Below are 18,745 nucleotides of genomic sequence, written 5' to 3' on the forward strand. Positions count from 1 at the left end.
ATGAAATCATCTTGAGCATAGTTGTTTAGAATTATCCACCCGGATGCCAAATTACTTCAACCAAAGACAACCATTTTGGTTTGAGGATAATTATCAGAGCTGACGCACCAAACAGCAGTTGGCTCACAGTTTCAACCACAGGATCACCATAGGAAGGATGCTTGTTTTCTTGTTTGCTAAGGCGGGAGTACTTCTAGCAGTCCACCTGAAAGCTGAGCCAAGTTATTAAAAGTTGAAAAGGACTGGCTGAACTTGATCATCGCTTCCTCACTCAAATAAGTAACAGCCTCTTCCTCCATTATACCACCGTGTCACTTTGAATTTTGGGTTTATTATAGTACTTAACAGAGCATGCTTTGCATGAGTCTTATTTACATATCTTTCTCCTGCAAAATAATGAGTTCCTGGAGGGCAAATTTGTTTTTAAGACTCTTTAAAAACTCTTCTTTGAAAGGAAGAAATCCCTATGAGATTTCCCACTTCCTTTTAAAAATAAATAACAATCCTTTATATTAATTTCATATCTGTTACTTCATTTGAGCTCACAACCACCACAAAAGCTACTCCCATTTTATGAATGAAAAAATTGAGGTTAGAGAAGTTACATGAGCAGATTATGAAGAGAATACATAGAATTAGGGTGCAGTCAGGATTAGAACATCTTGACTCCTAATGCAGCTACATTTAGCCTCATGATACCATAAGGCAGGATTCAGGCTGGGGCGGATGGTTTGCAACAAGCTATCTGCTGTAGTTTTACTTCATGGATTAATGACATCACTAACTCACCCCCTAAATCCTCTGGTAACCCTTTCTGCGTTCATGACGTATATCACAGGTAATCTTGTCCTAGTTTTGCTACCTGATAGATAATAGAAGACTTCCATTTTTGTGTTTTAAAGATCCAGTTGGGTACCAAAAATGAAAGTCACGGTTCACCACAGAGCTTTCACATCAGCAAGGTGTCCAACAATTGCCTTGGTGAATTTCCAAACTCCAAAGGTGTTTAAACAAAGTCACTTACCAATAAGGTGGCTATGTAATTTATCATCCAACCTGGGACACCTGAGAGTGAAAGGGGGCACTATTAGTAATTACACTGGGATAATAGGTTAAAACAGGGACTGTCATAGGAAAACGTGGATGCATGATGAAAAGTACTTATTATGAATAGATGAGTTTCAAGCATCTTATAAGGGGCTGAACTCTATGAAAAAGGGTCTTCCTTATTATGATTCTTTAAATCTCCCCCAGTATATAATAAACTACTTTACCCATTTTCAATACATCCTCAAAACTGAGTTTGGTTGAACTGGTTCTAGTTGCCCCTTACAAACGCACACTAACAACTCAATTAGACTTACCAATGATGGTATGGGGGTTTTTAGAACATTTCTACAGTTACTGATGTTTGTTTGTCTTATGCTAACCCATCTAGTTCAGTAATGAGTTTGTAAATGAAGCAATGCTCTCTACCTATGCCTGTATACATGAAATGAAGTGGATCAGGTACAGAAAATAAAGAAACCTTGTCTCAAAGTTGAGAATGCTTATTGAATTATGCACAATAAAGAGTTGAAGATAATTGATAATAGATCAGATCAGCATTAAGTGGACAAAAGTTCTTATATCAAATACTAAAAACAGATATTTCTAAAAGTAAAAAAGAAAAAAATTGAAATTCACTGCTTTAGACTAAACTCTACCTGGTCAATTATCATGGATGTTATATTAGGAGATAATTATAATTAAGTGCATAAATACTGTGACTTAAGGACATACCAATTAAAACATATACACATCCCTTATAAAAACAGAAATATCACAAATATATCTCACTGCAATTGGGGCAATTGAAATATGGACAAAGGATAAGGTAAAATTTTATTGACATGAAAGTTAGAAATCATTGACTGAAAAAAGAGCAGGTAAACAGATAGCATGTGCAATATGATGCCATACTGGTAAAAAAAAAAAAGTGCCTATATAGGCATATGGATACAGAAACATTTGTGTGTGTGTGCATACATGTGTACGTGAATAAAAGGTTATACACCACAATGTTAATCGTTGTAATCTACCTGCTTAATAATGCCATGGCACTTCAAATTTTTTTTGGCTTTTCTGTATTTTCCTACTTTCTCTAATGTTCAACTATTGCATTTGTAGCCATGAAAAATCAAAAACAAAAATTAACAAGGGTCATTCTTATAAGGCGAAGCTGCCAGGAAAGGATAGGGAAGACGGTGGCCCTCCTAGGAACGATACCCAGAGAGCATTTGTGAGGATTCTGTCACCCATTCTCAACCCGGAGAGCAATCAGCCAACAGATGCTTACATGCTCCCTGGCTCAGGGCTGTGCAGGGCAGTCCCAGGGCCTCAGTTACAGCATTCTTCAGTTCCACCAAGTGAAAACTCAGGCAGCACTGTTACACTTAAATAACAGTTAAAATTCCAACGTTTATTTTAAGCAGCTACAGTTGAATTAGTATCTAAATCAATTCTTTTTCACAGAGTTCAACTTTGAAATCTATTAGCCTATTATATAATGTATTTATCACACATTTGTCATCATTTGACACTTTTCAATAAATATAAGTATGGAAGGAAATTTTGAAACTCTTTGAGATCTATACTGCTGTGTTACTGTTTTTTTTTTTAAAAACACAATTGACCCACATGATCCAGTATTATCTTGTCATTTTTCATAGTCTACTTTTTTCCAATAGGTGGCACTGCAGTCCACGTAAAATGCTCCTAAGCTAGTTATCTGACCCACCCAACGCCAGTCAAATCTGTGGGCTTATTCGCAACACTGCTATAAACTGTGCTACTGGACAGGCAAATCAGGCCACAAATCATGTGCAACATATCCCTGGGTCATTTTACAGGCAAAGGCCAGAGAAGTGAAGTGACTTGCTTGAGGTCACACAGCAAGTTATGGAATCAACTATAGGGCCTGAGATTTCTAACTTCAAGTTCTATGCTTTCCTTATTTGTGTTTCCATTCATGGCATTCTCAGATTTGCTCAAATCAAAAGAAATTCCTATGTATGGTAGGGGCATAAAAGAGAGAAATATTCTCCCCTGTGATAAATGGTATTGATTCCATCCTTCCCTCTGTAGGAGAGCGAGTGTGCTAGTATAGCCATAGGATGCTCTCCCTATAGGCTAACAAAGAGGATTAATGCCCATCTTTCAAAAAATTTCTCAAATGAAAACTGCTTGTAAAGTGTCCCAGAGGAAGAGAAAAGAGGAAAACGGAGTGAACACTTATTCAGTGAGGAATAATTACATACGGGGCAGACACTGGCTACAAGGTAAGGACCCCATATTTCCCTGTTCTCTGTAGTATTTATCACAGTTCAGCATATAAGCTAATTTTCATTAAAAATTAACTTTTCCCAAGTCCTGGTACACACCACCACTTAGGCTGTTGCGTAGGGTGGCATTTTCTGAGGAGGACAGCCTCTAGGCAGCTGGTCTCTAACCACAGTCACCTTTAACACTCACTTTAGAAAGGCACAGAGCTGCTGTGTCAGGTGAAAAAGGTCGTTCACTATACCAGCACACTCGTACATATATACATAAATATATATAGGTATATATACGCATATACACATACACATATATAGCTATACTACAGTATACTATATGTTATAAATAAAATATTTTAATTCCTCCTTCCTTCAGCCCAACCATCCATCATATGAGGATACACAGAAATGCTCAAGAGTTTTCCGGCTGGCCCTGCAAAGGATCACAAAGGCAAGATGGCAGACACGAGGTGACTTTTGGTCATTAAAGAGCCAGTATCACTAAGCTCTGGTACCTAAAGATTGTTAAGCCAGAAGAAGGATACCAACCCAATTCAGGATAACAAGCTTTTAGTCTCCCCCTGAGCATAAAGTCTATTACCAACTCCAACTTTATTGTGTTCCCTAATCTGAGTCAGCTCTTTGGTGAAAAACCAATGTACAGCAAGTGCATTCTTCTGAAGATAATGCTGTGTTCACATTCTTGAAAATGGAACATTCTGAGCATAACTCTGCATGAGTTGTATTAGGAAGACAGAGGGGAATTTTCTAACAATCTCCAAGAATACATTGTGAGCAAAAACAATATTTCTGAAAAGTTAAATGAAACATATGATAAATTTCCTAAATATTTATTTCAGTCTAATATTGATATTATTCTTCAAAGGAAATGCATAGAAATAATACTATCAAGATAAACATATTTATATTGGAATATGATCTACATTGGAACATAATTATAAAGGAATATTTACACAAATTAAGAAAAGATGGTCTCAAAATTATATTAGAGACCCTTCACAGTGACATATGGAACTCTGATTTACCTAAGAAAACCTTATGCACTCAAACTTATTTAAAATTACTCCTCCCTAGGCCCCCACCAAATTCCTGTATCATTTTGTTGAAACTTTTCCTATTCCATTTATAGTAATAAAGCCATGAAGAAATTTAAATTATCTATGTCACAGGTCTTCACATTAGGTAGCTAACATTTTTCAGAAGTAGAATGTATTTTTCTATTTAAACCTTTATGTTGTTGTTGTTATTGTTAAACTTTTTTTTTAAACAATGGGCCAAGAGTAGCTGCAACATTCAATACATCCCAAATCACACTCTTAAGATATCCTGAATCATACTCTAAAAGATCTAGAATCATTCCTAAGATATCCAGAATCATACTCCTAAGATATTCAGTCACAGAACCACTTTTAATCATAAAAGCTTAATATAAAAACTTTAGTCATAGCATCTACAGCTTGAGTCATTCCTGAATAAAACTATTAGGAACAAAGTCCCTAAATCAACCCCCCTAGAAAAACATTGATATAAAACAAATTCTACCCTCAGAAAAATTTTTCAGCCCTAAACAAAATGTAAAAAGCAATCAGTATTTGGGGCATTTGCATTCCGGGCATGCTTGCCTTGCTGTCTACCTGGAGAAAATGCCTATATTTAAAAGATCCTGGGGAAGCAACTAGGGCCCATTCAAATGCCTCTTCAAAGCACCTCATTTAAGTTGCTACCTCCGTCTACGTATAAGGGTCTAGGAAGACTTTAGTTACTACATTGCAAGAATGTGCTAAACACTATGAAGAAGAGTAATGATGTCCATATGAGCTTATGGTTTATTCAAGAAGACATACATATAAATTATAGCATAGAACATATACCATTTGATAACCATCAATGGTATGAAGTGTCAGAAGAGTTTGGAAAGCTTAAGATATTCAAAGGGGAGTATCAAGGGAAAAGCCTACTTAATTTCAGAGGAGAAGAAAATAAGGTGTCCCAATCTCCAGGCTTGGTACTCTAGACTTCCTTAATTTGGTATTGAATTGCTCTTCCTGCAGTCTTTTATCAAAGTAGTGCCACAAACAGAGGGTGTTTCAGTCAGATTAATCTGAGGGTGGAGGGTAACTGGGGAGAGCCTAGGATAAGGAAAGCAGTTCTCAATAGAAAATGGAGGAAGCCAATACTTGCCAGGCACTGATAGTATTTCATGTAATCCTAGGAAGAATTCAGTTAGAAAACATTTTTATAGATAAGAAAAATAATTCAACAACAGTTCATCGCCCAGAAACAAAAAGCTGATTGATGAAAAATTACTCAGGTTTAGGGACCTGGCAGGCAATTATGCTGGGAGGTCAAAAGGGTGAGGGAAATCTAGGGTCCTTGTAAGTATGAATGTGGTAGAAACGACTGATGCAGAATCCCAGTTAAACATGAGGAAAAACGCAGCAACTGGAAGACCAGTCACAAAGTAGACTTAACAAGGAAGATGAATAACAAATCCAATTAAGAAAGAGAAAGTGGGTAAGCTAGATGTCAAAAAGGTTGTGTCCAAAGAGGGAACACCTTAAGACCTCAGGAATGGAACAGGTTGGAAGTGATCAGTTACCACCATCCTGGTGGACAGGGGAAGTAGACTATGGATGTAGGTTCCCAGAGTTAAGGAAATGGAAGAAAAGTTAGCCCAGGGGAGCATGTGGAAAGGTCTAAAATAATTATGATGGCAGACAGGAGAGGACACCCTGATTCTAATACTGAAGTCATTAAGGTTAAAAAAAAAATCTAAAGAACTCAGAAGGCTGATAGCAGAGAAGACGGCAGTGTAAACAGATGACTGGCATGTCCAAGAAGAAATTTTGAGGAGTACTGATAATGAAATGACTGTCACCTGTCAGCATCAAGAACTAGGACAGACATTGCCTTTTTTTTTTTTAACGTACGTTCAATTCAGGGAAAATTAGATGAATTGCCTTTATTACCCCCAGCCATGTCCATTATTGTTATTATTTTAAAACTGGGGTAATGGTATTATTTCAGGGATTGAAGATGATGACTTACAAGATGCCTTCCTCACCGAACAGAGGAATAACCCATGTGATTACCCGCGTCTTAGGTCGAAAGCCCCCAAGGACGTTCAGAGGTTTCTCAACCTCACAAATATGCTTCAGTGTGTGATCTCCAAAACTACTTTCGATACATAATAAATGGAAAAACACGACTTACTTAAATTTGATGAGAATTTAATATACAATACTATGTATTGTTTGCTAATGTTGAGGTTTTCTATGTTCACGTTCTTGCAATAGTCTGTAAAGTTACAGATAACCTTGACAATAAATCTTAAGATTAAGGTTATCTTAATGAATTTCTTCTAGATAAAACCACACTGTAAGAATGCAATACCCAATATATTGCTTACTTATTCTTTTGTTCTTTACACACACACACACACACACACACACAAACACACACACACACACTATACTAAGGTCAAAATAGCTTGAATTTCTACAACTTGACTCCTGATAACAAATGCGCAGTTGAAGGTGAAATGTGGAAAAGGACCAATACACAACTCCCGTAACTTTCCACTTCAAAATGAAATGGAAAATTATACTTGGCTCTATTCCATTTTTCCAATTTTTATGCACTTATTAAAAATAGGCCTCCTAAATCACATCTTCACTTCTGAGTTAAAGTTTAATTTTACATTTCTATTAAATTTATCCACATTTTTTAATAAATTAATTAAATCATTCAATGAAATTAAAAATCCTGCTAGTTTTACAGATGGATTTATCTCTTTTGATAAAAAATAGAGTATTACATTTTAAAAGTAGTTAGTAACTTCTGCAAAATCAAATTCAGAGAAGCAGCTTAAAAGAGAAAGAATAATTTGGAGAGGAAGGGAAAGGGTTCTTTTTATGGGTCATTGACTTGCTTTGTAAGTTTGTCTTACAAAAGCAATATAACTGATGACCATTTTTCTGGGAAAGGCTATTTTTAAAAAAATTTATTAAATGACTAAATATAAAATAGCTCTAAATTTCAAGAGTTACTTGACAGGGGTTGTGGAATTCATAGCATTGATATTAAAACATCATCAGAAAAATTTTAATACCTTTTAGCACTTTTTTTAAATAGATAACTAAACTAAGTGATAAATGACATATTTTGTCAAAGAAAAAAATCAAGAAGTATACAACAGAGGGTTTCAATGACAGAAGAAGAAAGAGAATTCCTGGTATTTCATGCGCTCCACCATACCTGCCATGAACGGTAGTAGATTTGATAACATCCCCAGGGAGAACCACTGAGAGTTCAACGTCTTTATCTACCATGTTTTCTTTCTGTTCCATGATAAAAGCAGAGGATTCTATAGAATCATCAACTGAAGAGGCATCAAGGTATTTGGTCTCAGCTGGAGGAAGTGGTGCCTTCGCTTTTGTTTTTTTCCTAAAATAAAAACAAAACATGAAAAATAAAACATATGTATTTTAAAAGTAAATTTTTACTATGAAAAAATTTCATAAAAACACAAAATGTGCATGTATATATGATTTTCACATCTAGACAAAAAAATGCACCAAAACCTTAACTGTTAGTTTACTAGGGATGATAGAATTAAGGATTTTCTTTTTGGCCTGTCTTAATCAGCAGTTTTGCTTGTTTGTTTTCAACAATATGCCTACATTACTTGGTAATAAAAAGAAACATGATAAAGAGATTTGATATTCGCAGCCATTAGGTTCAATTAATGCATGCTCACTATAGCAAAGCAAAAGTATAACATTTTCTTTGATGAGATAAATTATAAAAATCCTCCTTCGGGAGCCAGCCCTGTGGCCAAGTGGTTCAGTCTGCACACTTTGTTTGCGGTCCACCAGTTTGGATCCTGGGCGCAGACCTACACACCACTTGTCAAGCCAATAGAAGAATTAGAATAACTTACAACCAGGATATGCAACTATGTACCACTGCTTTGGGGAGGGGGAAAAAAAAAGAGGAAGACTGGCAACAGATGTTAGCTCAGGACCAATATTCCTCACCAAAGAGCGTACCTTTAAAAAAAAAAAATCCTTCCTGTCAATATCTCATTCTCACACCTCGTTATAGCTCTTGTGCCTTTTATCTATTAATTTCTAATCTAGTGTGTTCTGCCTCTCTTCCAGATAAACCCTACATATCCTTCAAAGTCTAGCTGAAACCAATCTCTCCTTCCCACCCACCCCCTACACAGAGTCTCTCCCTATAGAGCACAGACAACAGATTCCATAAAGGAAATATTTTTTCCATTTTTTCCTGGGTGTCAGTTCCACCTCTTTGCCACCATTTATAACTCTCTGCAAGAAAGAAGCATGCTGTATTTCCCACTGAGCTTCACAATCAATGATGAACTGTGATTGGTTATTTAATAAATTATTTTTTCTGTTTCAATGAAAAATGTTACAAATAATTATTCTAATAAACACACTTCAGTGTCCCTTACTAGGACGATCCCTTAACTGATTTATAATAGAACTAGGTAGCAAACATTCTGAAAAAATTCACATGGGCCAATTCAATGATTTGATGGGTTGAAAAAGGAAACGAAAATAAATATAAAGTAACTACAAGTAATAACATACACATATTTTTTTGAAAGTCTTGCAAATTAGAACTTTTGAAAATGTTACCATTACAGGCCGATTGCTTTTGGAAGAATAAATACTACTGCTTTCTATTCAGAAAAACACAAATTTTGATTCTTCCCTCTCCCCATTTCCCAGGCAAAACAAAAACCAAACAAGATAAAAGGGCTTCTTTGTCGGTACACATGTAACATCCAGCCATTCAGTATGTTCAAAATTTACGGCCTCACAAATCTAAGCACATTTACACATTCAGCATCATGAAAAAATAGAAGCAAGTTTCCTACATTGTACATAAATTTTCTAAAATAATAGGGCTTTAATTTTTAGGAGTATAATTTCAGAGATATATTGCACTTCAGAAAAGATTTCTTTAACAATAGTGACAAAAATGAAGTTTTAAAAGTGTTACAATAAATATAACACGCTTATAAAATCTATATGAAGAAAACTTTATCCAATTTCACAACATTTTTAATCCACAGAAATTGACCACTCATGTATTCAAGAAACATTTATCCTGTAACAGACAATCATGTAGCAGATTCAGCTAAACACTGGGGATGTGAAGATGACAAGACCCAGTCATCAGTTCCTACCCCTAAAGGGTTCATACCCCAAAAAGGACTGAGAGATATACACAAAATTACAATAAAGTTTGATGATTGCTCTAATATAGGTCTGCAGACAGCACCACTAATGCTCATAGAAAGAGAAACTTTCTTAGGAATCCAGAAATGTTTTATAGATGAGAAACATGAGTTGGGTTTTGGAGAATGAATAGAAACTCAGGGAAAAAACAAGAAATAATTGATATTGCAGGCAGAGGAAAGCAAATGGAGCCATGAAACAAAGTGGCACTTTTTAGAATTGAACAGTTTGGTAAAATTCCACAGAGAACTCACAGGAGACAAGAAATCAGTGAATCAATTAAAAAGCTTTTATAAATAAGAGAATTTGGCAAGAATTGTATAAATAAGAGAATTGGCTTGGTACAAAGGTAACAAGCTAAAGTCAATAGTCTCTGTAAACATAAGCAAAAACTAGTCAGGAAGTATAATGAAAGAAAAAACTTCTTTTACAACAACAAAAATGAATTGTAAAAGTTGTTACAATAAATATAACAAGAACTTTGCAAAATCTATATGAAGGAAATCTTAAACACAAAATATTCAGCTGGAATCTCTCCCTTTGACTCCAAATTTGTAAATCCAATACCTACTTGACATCTGGACTCAGATCACTAACTGGAATCTACAACTTCATTTAACTTCCGATTCCTCTCCCCAGCTCCTCCAAACCAAATCTTTTCCTCTCCAAGTCTTCCCATCTCAGTAAATCACAATCCTTTCAGTTGCTTGGGCCCAAAATCCCCTCTCACACACACCCTCACGATACAACCATCAACAAATTCTGCCAGCTCTCTCTTCTACAAACAGACCCAGAATCCACCAACACCCTTGCTCACAAACACCTCTGTTCCAGCTGCTAACTGGTCTCCCTCCTGCCAACCTTGTCACGTTACATTCTATTCCCAACATGGCAGCTGGAGTGACCCTTCCAAAATGTAAGTTGGAGCACCACACTTCCTCTCCCACCTTCCAATGGCTTCTGGCCTCACCCAAAGTAACATGCACAGTCCTAGGATCTGTCCTCTCCTACTTCCAGCCTCTCCAGTCTCCTCTCCCTGCCTTTCTCCCTAGGCTCACTGCATTCTAATCTTATGACTCGTGCCTCTTCCTTGAACACACTTAGAACAACCCTGACTCAGGACCCTCTACAGAGTTGGCTCAGGACCTTAAGATAACACCTCTATTTCTCTGCTTTACTTTTGCCTTAGGGCTTACCAGCCCTTAACACACTTGTTTATCATGTCTCCTTCCACTAAAGAGTAATTCATCCCATGAGAATAGAGACTTGTGTCCACTGCCATGTGTCACACATATTTGCAAATGCATAGAACCTCTGGAACAATGCCTGCTACATAGTAGGCACTCATATTTACTGAATGAATGAATTCGGTGACTACTTCCACAAAGATGAGTGTACAGTTGGGAAGGAGAAAAGTTCTTACCACGAAGGAGGAAAATGAAATTTTATATCAGATTATCTCTGTTGGATTTTGGAAATTGATTATATTTTATTTTTAAGGAGATGAGTACTGACAAATACACACTAGATTTATTGGCAAGGGTAACTGGGAACTTCAGGGCTTTAAAAGAGCTTCATGGAGAAGGCCAGAAGAGAGGCCCAGCTGCCACAGACAGGCAGGTGAAGCAGCAGGAAGAACTTGGTCCACAGAGGACCAGGCTTTCAGGAGGAGCAGCAGTGAAGAAGGTCTGATGGGCCCCTCCAGCAGCCAGGGGGATCTTCCCCGCCCCTGCTTTCATGATTCCAGGCACCTTCCCATGGTCAAGTGGTGCTCATCATGATCTCCATTTGAATACCCTCCCCATCCTCTCTGCCTTTACACATGCTATCTATCCTTCAAGGTCCATCCTCTCTGCCTTTACATATTCTATCTATCCTTCAAGGTCCAGAGTGAGTCACAATTCCTTGGGACGTCTTCCCTGTCCACTGCACACTGCAATGAACTCCTCTGGCTCATAGTTTTAATGTTCTGTGTATTCTGTCTCATTTCCTAAGGTAGTTTGCATCTGTGATGAAAACCTATCTCTAATTACTAAAGATAAGCCTACTTTAAAAAAAAAAAAAAAAGGAAAGCAGAACAAAGCACTAATTGAAATATTATCTGCATAGAACTTCTATTAAGAACATCTTAATATTCCCCAGTATTACTTCAAATATAAAAGCATCTGTCATCTTTGGTCCTGAAAATTGGAAAGCACACGTGAATCAGACCAAGATCCTTCCACACTGAACTAGAAATCCAATAGGGAAGAAGCAATGTGTAAGTAATTAAATAAGGAATACAATTCAAAAAAGAAGTGTCATTAAACAGATGGGCAACCTTGAAAATTCAGAGCAATGAGCGCAAGCTGAAACTAGCTCTGTGGGGGTGGAGAAGCAGGTATCAAGGTGCACTTCAAAGGGAAGAGGCATGTGACTCAGTTCTCGAAAGGAAAGCAGAATTTAAACAGGTAGAGCCTGTAGGATCAGGTATATGTTGGTTCCCAATTGTGACCTGTTTACATTAAATTTAGGAATGTGTCTATCTGGTTAAAGTTTGCTTAGCACATAGTACAGTTTAGTACAAAGAATACAGGTAGAGGCCTGGATTGGGCCTGAATCCTAAGTAGCTTTAAGACTTTGTTAACTTATTTGACCTTTTACTCACCAGCAAAATTTTTAAAATACCTTTTACCTAGTCACATCTCTCCCAATATTCTTAATTTTTTGACTGAGACAGTTTGAAGCAATAACAAAATTAAATTAAATGTTACCAAAGTCAAAGATCTAGTGAAAATAATCAAAGGTTATAACTAAAGTGTAGGAAATCCTGGGAAAGCGGAAAAAAAAAAAAGTTAACACATGAATCTGCAACAATAACTATAATTTAGTGCTTAAGAATACTAGCTTTCTTTAATATTTTAAAATCACCATAACTGCCATTGAAGGACCCCACGACTTTTAAACAGGAATGTGCAGTTTTCTTACCCAAAGGATTTTCACATAAGCTCTTCATCACCAGTGGCCTAGTTTGACTATCAGTTTCTGCACCTTAGAGGGTGCTACTCTTAACAGTCAACAATAGCAAATTTCAACAAAGGTGGGTGGAAAGGAGGTTATACTGAAAAGATATTTGGGACAGAAAACTTGTCTAGGTCAGGGCAAAAATTCACTAATCAAGCCTTAAAAATCACAAGCCATAGTAAATTATGGCTTAAGTAAATTACTGCTTTATTCATGAAGATTATCTCAATATGATGATTGATTTTCATAATGAAAATTAAGGTGAAATTTCATATTATGCAATAATATACTTAGAAAATATCAAAACAATCTTAACAGAATTGGTATGCTGCTATTACTACTGATTAGTCTTTTTATCAATTGATTTATAAAGCACTTCAAAATCATGTGTCCATACTAATCATTATTCCATTTCCGTCAATATTAATATCCTTAAATAAATGAAAAGAGGGAATAAAAGAGAAAAACAACAAAAATCTACTCAAATACCTTTTCTTGGTTTGAAAAAAAACAAAGCTTTAAATTGTATACGAGATATACTTACATCCTTAATAAGCTACTCAAATCCAACAGAATCTCATGTGTTTGCAAAATCTATGCAGAATTCTTATAAATTCACTAAGAGAAGTACTATGCAAACTGGTTTTAATATTATAATGACCAAAAAGGAGTGTAATGGTCACCTTCTCTCAGTACCGATCATCCAATAGCAAATGCACTGTGACAAGCGTTGATGAGGAAGTCCTTCAAAATAACTGGCAATGTTCTGACGGTCCCTAAACTACACATTTCAACTAAAAAGTGGAGACCAGTTCCTCAAAACAATTTCTTGGTGTCTCTCTCTGGGCTTAATCAAATAGATTTTATTAAATAAAAATTTGTTCCAATGGTGGGCATAACATTGTGCTATGTGCTTGAGGAAATGCAATTAAGAACACCAAAAGGTCCTTTTTCCTGATGAACCTAATATCAGATCAGAGGGAATATATCAAAGTGGCTTTAAAAGATAAGCAATAATGAAAGGCAACAAGGAGAGACTCAAGGCGTTACATGACTCTTGACAGACACTTCTCATGTCAAGGTCACCAATCGCCTATGTGTGTCTAAATCTAATAGACAATTATCTGTCTTGTCTTGGTCACATTTAAGCAAGTTCCTAAATTCCAATCAGGAACACATTCCACAGCTGCCCAAGCTCTCTGCTTGGCCTTCTCTTCCCTTGGCTTCTTTATGTGACAACATAATCTATAGCTTTCTTGCCTCTTCACTGACACTCCTCAGTCTCCAACGCCCTGATCTCCTTGCCTGATTTCTCAGCACCCCAGGGCTCTTTCTCTGTCCTTTTCTCTTCTCTTTCTACAACCCTCACTCCCCACCTGATTTCAACAAATCCCATAGATTTAAATACATCTACAAGTTGATGACTCTCAAATTCACATCTCCAATCCTGACCTGTTGATTGAGCTCTGATTTATATGCCCAGTAATCTCACGGCCATCTCCGTTTGGATGTCCCATAGGTATCTCACAACCAAAACTCTTGATCTCCTCTCCACCCCCAACCCCTATTCTCATCCAAACCTCCCCCAGTATTCCTCATCTCTGCAAAGGGCACCGCACTCACTGCCCTGTTAACTCAAGCAAGAATCCTAGGCATATTTTGATTATTCTCTGTCTCTATTTCCTATTTCCAATCCATGATCAGGCCCTGTGGACTCTTAACTCTAAAACATATCCTGAATCTGTGTACTTTTCACCGGCTCCTCTGCTACCAACCCCAGCAATTAAGCCATCATCTCTTGCTTGGACTGCTCCAATAGCCTCCTCACTGTCTCTCCTGTTTCTCCTCTCGTCCCTTAAAATCTATTCTTCTCTGCAGTAGTCAGAGAAATCTTTTAAATACGTAAATCAGATTACATGACACATCTGATTCTTCACTGGCCTCCCAGTACATTGAGAATAAAACCCAAATTCTTTTCCTTGGTTTACAAGGTCCCAGATGAGCTAGCCTGGTGGTTCTCAAAGTGTGATTTCAGAGCAGCAGCAGCACCTTGGAAGTTGTTAGAAATGCAAATTCTCAGGCCCTACCCCAGACCTATATAATCAGATACACTGGGTAGAGCCCGGCAATCCTCATTTCACAACCCTCCAAGTGATTCTGATGCATGCTAAAGTCTAAGAAACCACTGAGCTAGCCTCTGCCAACATCTGAGCTCCGCTCTTACCACTCTCAGTTTCAATTCCCTGTTTAATTCACACTGGCATCCTTTTCCTTCCTCAAAAAGATCCAGCCCCCTCACAGCTGAAGGACTTTCACAGCTGTTCCCTCTGCCCAAAATGCTTTTAACCATTGAACTTCAAATTGCCTGCTCCTTGAGCTCATTCAGACTTCAGATCAAATATTTCCTCTTCATGGAGATATTCTCTAACCACTCAAAAGAGGTGCCAATGCCCATCCCTACCCATCTCTGCCCATTCTTCACATAACCCTGTTTTGTCCTCATCACATTTATCATTATCTGATATCATCCTGTTCATTTATTTATTTATTTGTTTATTATTTGAATTTAGCCTCTAGAATGAAAAATTCCATGAGAGTTGGGACCTGGTCTGTCTCATTCTCTGCTAGTACCTAGAACTTTGACACAAGATGGAGTGGGTGCTCTATAAGTGTTTGCTGATTTAAGTGAGGGAGGAAGAGAGGGAAAATTACATCAGTTCCATGAATTCATAGGAGAGTAAGAGCTTGGTGGGTTGCTGAGAGTCAAACTATTTTGTACCACAAGCTATTCTGTGACCCGTCAGACGTATAAGAACTCCACAGAGACTTACATAGGTAAAAGCATTTAATCCTCAGGAAGATATTAAATCCTCTACCTATTTGGGGAAAAAATAGGGCTCAGGATTAAATTGAAAGAGAATGAATTCTATAGTGGAAAGACACTTCCTTCATTTTGCCCAGATGTTCAATGACTTGGCTGAGGCCACGTAACCAATCTGTGGGTCAGAATTCAGATGTCCTGGCTGTAGCTTCCCTCAACCAGTGAGGATCATGATTAATACGAGGGGAGAATAACTTAATTCTGTGTTACCTTTTCACTTTAGGAATGGAACTCATCTTTCAGGTACATTTGGCATAATGTACCAAATGAAGAGGCAGTAGGTATCCTTCGCACAAAGTACGTACTTATTAAATGCTAGTGCCTTCATGTTCCAAAAGTAAGTTCCAATGAGGACATAAAGGAAACATAAAATGGCTTTTTTCTTATGTTACTATCGTATTATCCACAACAGCTAACCCCTGAGTGTTGACCACGTGTTGGAAATCGTCCTAGGTGTTTCCCATCTACTAACTCCTCTTCACAGCTCTGTATGAGGTAAGTGCTACTATCTCCCCATTCCAGATGAGGCAGCTGGTGAGCAGAGAGGTTAAGTGCTGGAGTGGAGATTTCAATCCAAGTCGTGAGATTCTAAAGCCAGTGCTTTTAACTGCTACACTCTATCGTCCCTTTGGGAACTGAAACGTTAAAACAAAATAAACTGACAACAACAAAAATGATTGAGCACAAGCCAAGTGCTAGAGGAGAAAAAATGAGAAGTTATTGAATATCTACTGCTAAGCACTGTGCAGGTGCCTTTTTTCTATTTAATCTCATGAGGCATTTGTCATTGCCATTTAGCTGGGGTTTACAGAGGTTAAGAAACTAGCCCCGAAGCACACAGAACATAGTACCAAATCCTCCTGATAACCTTGACAAGGATCATGTAAATAATTCCTGATGCTTAAATAGGAACACAGATGCCAGACGTAGAATGCCCCACTCACACCAACCAAGGCTGCTGCTTCTGCAGGTGGAGTTGTGGAAACAGTGTATTGGGAATCAAAAAGCATGGGAGTATCCTAAATGGCTACCTGTGTTACCTTAAGTTAATCACTTAATTTCTCTGGTCCTCCATTCCCTCATCTACAAAATACAGGTATTGGGCTAGATGATCTCAGGTCCCTCCCACCTCTAACATACAGAGATTTATGCATAATAATTTACTTAAAAACTGAAAATGGAAGCCTCAGTAAGGTATTTTAGGCCTGGGGGCCGGGCACAGTGGCTGAGCTAATTTACAATTACCATTTACTTAAAAGAGGGATATGGACAGGACCCCCATTCCCAGGGAGCTCTTCCTATCCTGAGAACAACTCTGGTCCTGGTCAGGAAAGGATCTCTTGTGAGGCCTGCAGGAAATGGTTCCATTTCCAAGCAAAAAGCCTCTTGAAAAGCTTCTGGTTTCCATCTCCCACACTCAGTTCCTGTACATTTCAACACCCAGAATACAAGATCACTATCACAAGCCACTCGTCACGTCAGCTTTTTCGCCCCATTGCACCTCCACTCAAATCTGACCAAAAATCTAAAGCCACTATATCCTGTGTTTCCATCATCTTAGATTTCTTTCCTTCTCCCCAGGACACACACAAAAAGTGCACAGATTTCTGTTATTGTAATTTCCACTTTCCTGCTCCTTTCAAATTCCATTTTATTTCCCTCCTTTTACAGCCAAACTTCTAGAACTTTGCTGTCCAATATAGAAGCCATGTGGCTACTGAGCACTTGACACACGACTAGTGTGACTGAGGGACTACATTTTTAGCTTATTTAATTTTAATTTATATTTTAAAGCTGACACTTGATTCAGTTATTGGAAAATATTTAAGTATATTTGGAACAACTTAGGTGTGTAGATTATTTTCAGGTGTAAATGTTATGACATCAAAATATAGATCAAGTATATCCAATGGAAATATAGCATCTGAATTGAGATGTGCTACAAGTGCAAAATACATACTATTTCATAGACTTAGTACAAAAATATTAAATATCTATTAGCAATTTTTATATATTGATAACATATTGAAATATTTTTTGATATGCTGGGTTAAATGAAACATATTACTGTGGTTGGCAGCCTTTAAGATGACCCCCAATGACCCTGCTCTTCCTTGTGTAATCCCCTCCCCTTTAAGTGTGGGCTGGATTTAGTGATTTGTGTCCAGTGAACAGAATGCAGCAAAGGTAATGGGATGTCATTTCTGAAATTAGGTTACCAAGACTGTGGCATCCGTTTTGGGTACTCTTACTTCCTCTCTCTAAACAGAAGCCAGCTGCCAGGTTGTGAGCTGTCCCATGTCTCTGGCCAACAGCCAGGGAGGACTTGAGGCCTGCCTACAGCCACAAGAGTGAGCTTGGAATCAGATCCTACCCCAGGGGAGACTTGAGCCCTAGCCTATACCTTGATTGCAGCCTCGCCTCCCTAACCAGCAAGCTAGAGAACTATAGTTCTATATAAACCTTATACCTCAATTTCAGCTTCAGGTGATTTAACATACATGCTATGCTCTAAAGCACCCACTGCTCATGCCATTACCTGCACACAGAGGACATCTTTACAATCCACCAGTGAAAATCGTGTCTCTCTTTGCATCCTCATCTTTCAAGAACCTTTGTTGTTTTACCCACGAGTCCTTCTACTTTAAATTCTTTCAGTATTTTGTTTATATCTATAGGAGGACACGTGTTCAGAGCCTTTTGTTCAATAAGTAGCTATGATGATGTCCCACACCCATCACACTGTGGAGATGGAGTGGGGTAAATCCAAAGACAAGACATAGGTCTTCCCCTCAAGCACTTACGGTGTGGTAGAAAGAGCGAAGAAGTAGCCAGTATCAGTAGAACTGATACAATGCAGGAATAAAGCACCCCAGGCTACCTTGTGTCTTATAGCATAGTTTCTACTGTATACCACCTTATTTGCCAGATAAGGTAGCAGAAATCATGAATATAATTTTTTGTATTTTTGATTAATATCATCTTTTTCAGTGTTTGCTCAATTATTTCTTAAAGAATGAATCTACTTAACTATAGTTTTCATTATGTTCATTCACATTTTTGTAATCTCTCTCTCAAATCTTCCCCTTTTCCTGCTTTCGGGAACTTCACAGTTAAGTAAAGTGAGGGACAGGGACACAATAGAATCTCTTTGTAACACCAGGTCTTTGAGGATAAGTTAGCATGAGTAGATGAAGCTTATGTGGTGATTTAATTGTCATATAACCAGAAAGACATAACCTGCTCTATAT

At 37.6% G+C, this 18,745-nt stretch overlaps 1 protein-coding gene across 21 annotated transcripts in view; it reads right to left on the minus strand.

Annotated features, from left to right (window-relative positions):
• Positions 1–18,745, minus strand: part of COBLL1 (cordon-bleu WH2 repeat protein like 1) — a 166,045-nt gene that overhangs the window by 59,375 nt on the left and 87,925 nt on the right. For 20 of the 21 annotated variants that reach the window (XM_070508014.1, XM_070508013.1, XM_070508009.1 and 17 more), the window contains one exon: positions 7,596–7,784. In XM_070508014.1, the coding sequence (XP_070364115.1) occupies positions 7,596–7,784 (189 nt within the window). Of the gene's footprint in view, positions 1–1,024; positions 1,066–7,595; positions 7,785–18,745 lie in introns of those variants that run through there. The other variant, XM_044768800.2, reaches the window with a different exon arrangement.

Source organism: Equus asinus, chromosome 4 (genome assembly GCF_041296235.1).
Source record: "Equus asinus isolate D_3611 breed Donkey chromosome 4, EquAss-T2T_v2, whole genome shotgun sequence".
NCBI lineage: Eukaryota > Metazoa > Chordata > Mammalia > Perissodactyla > Equidae > Equus > Equus asinus.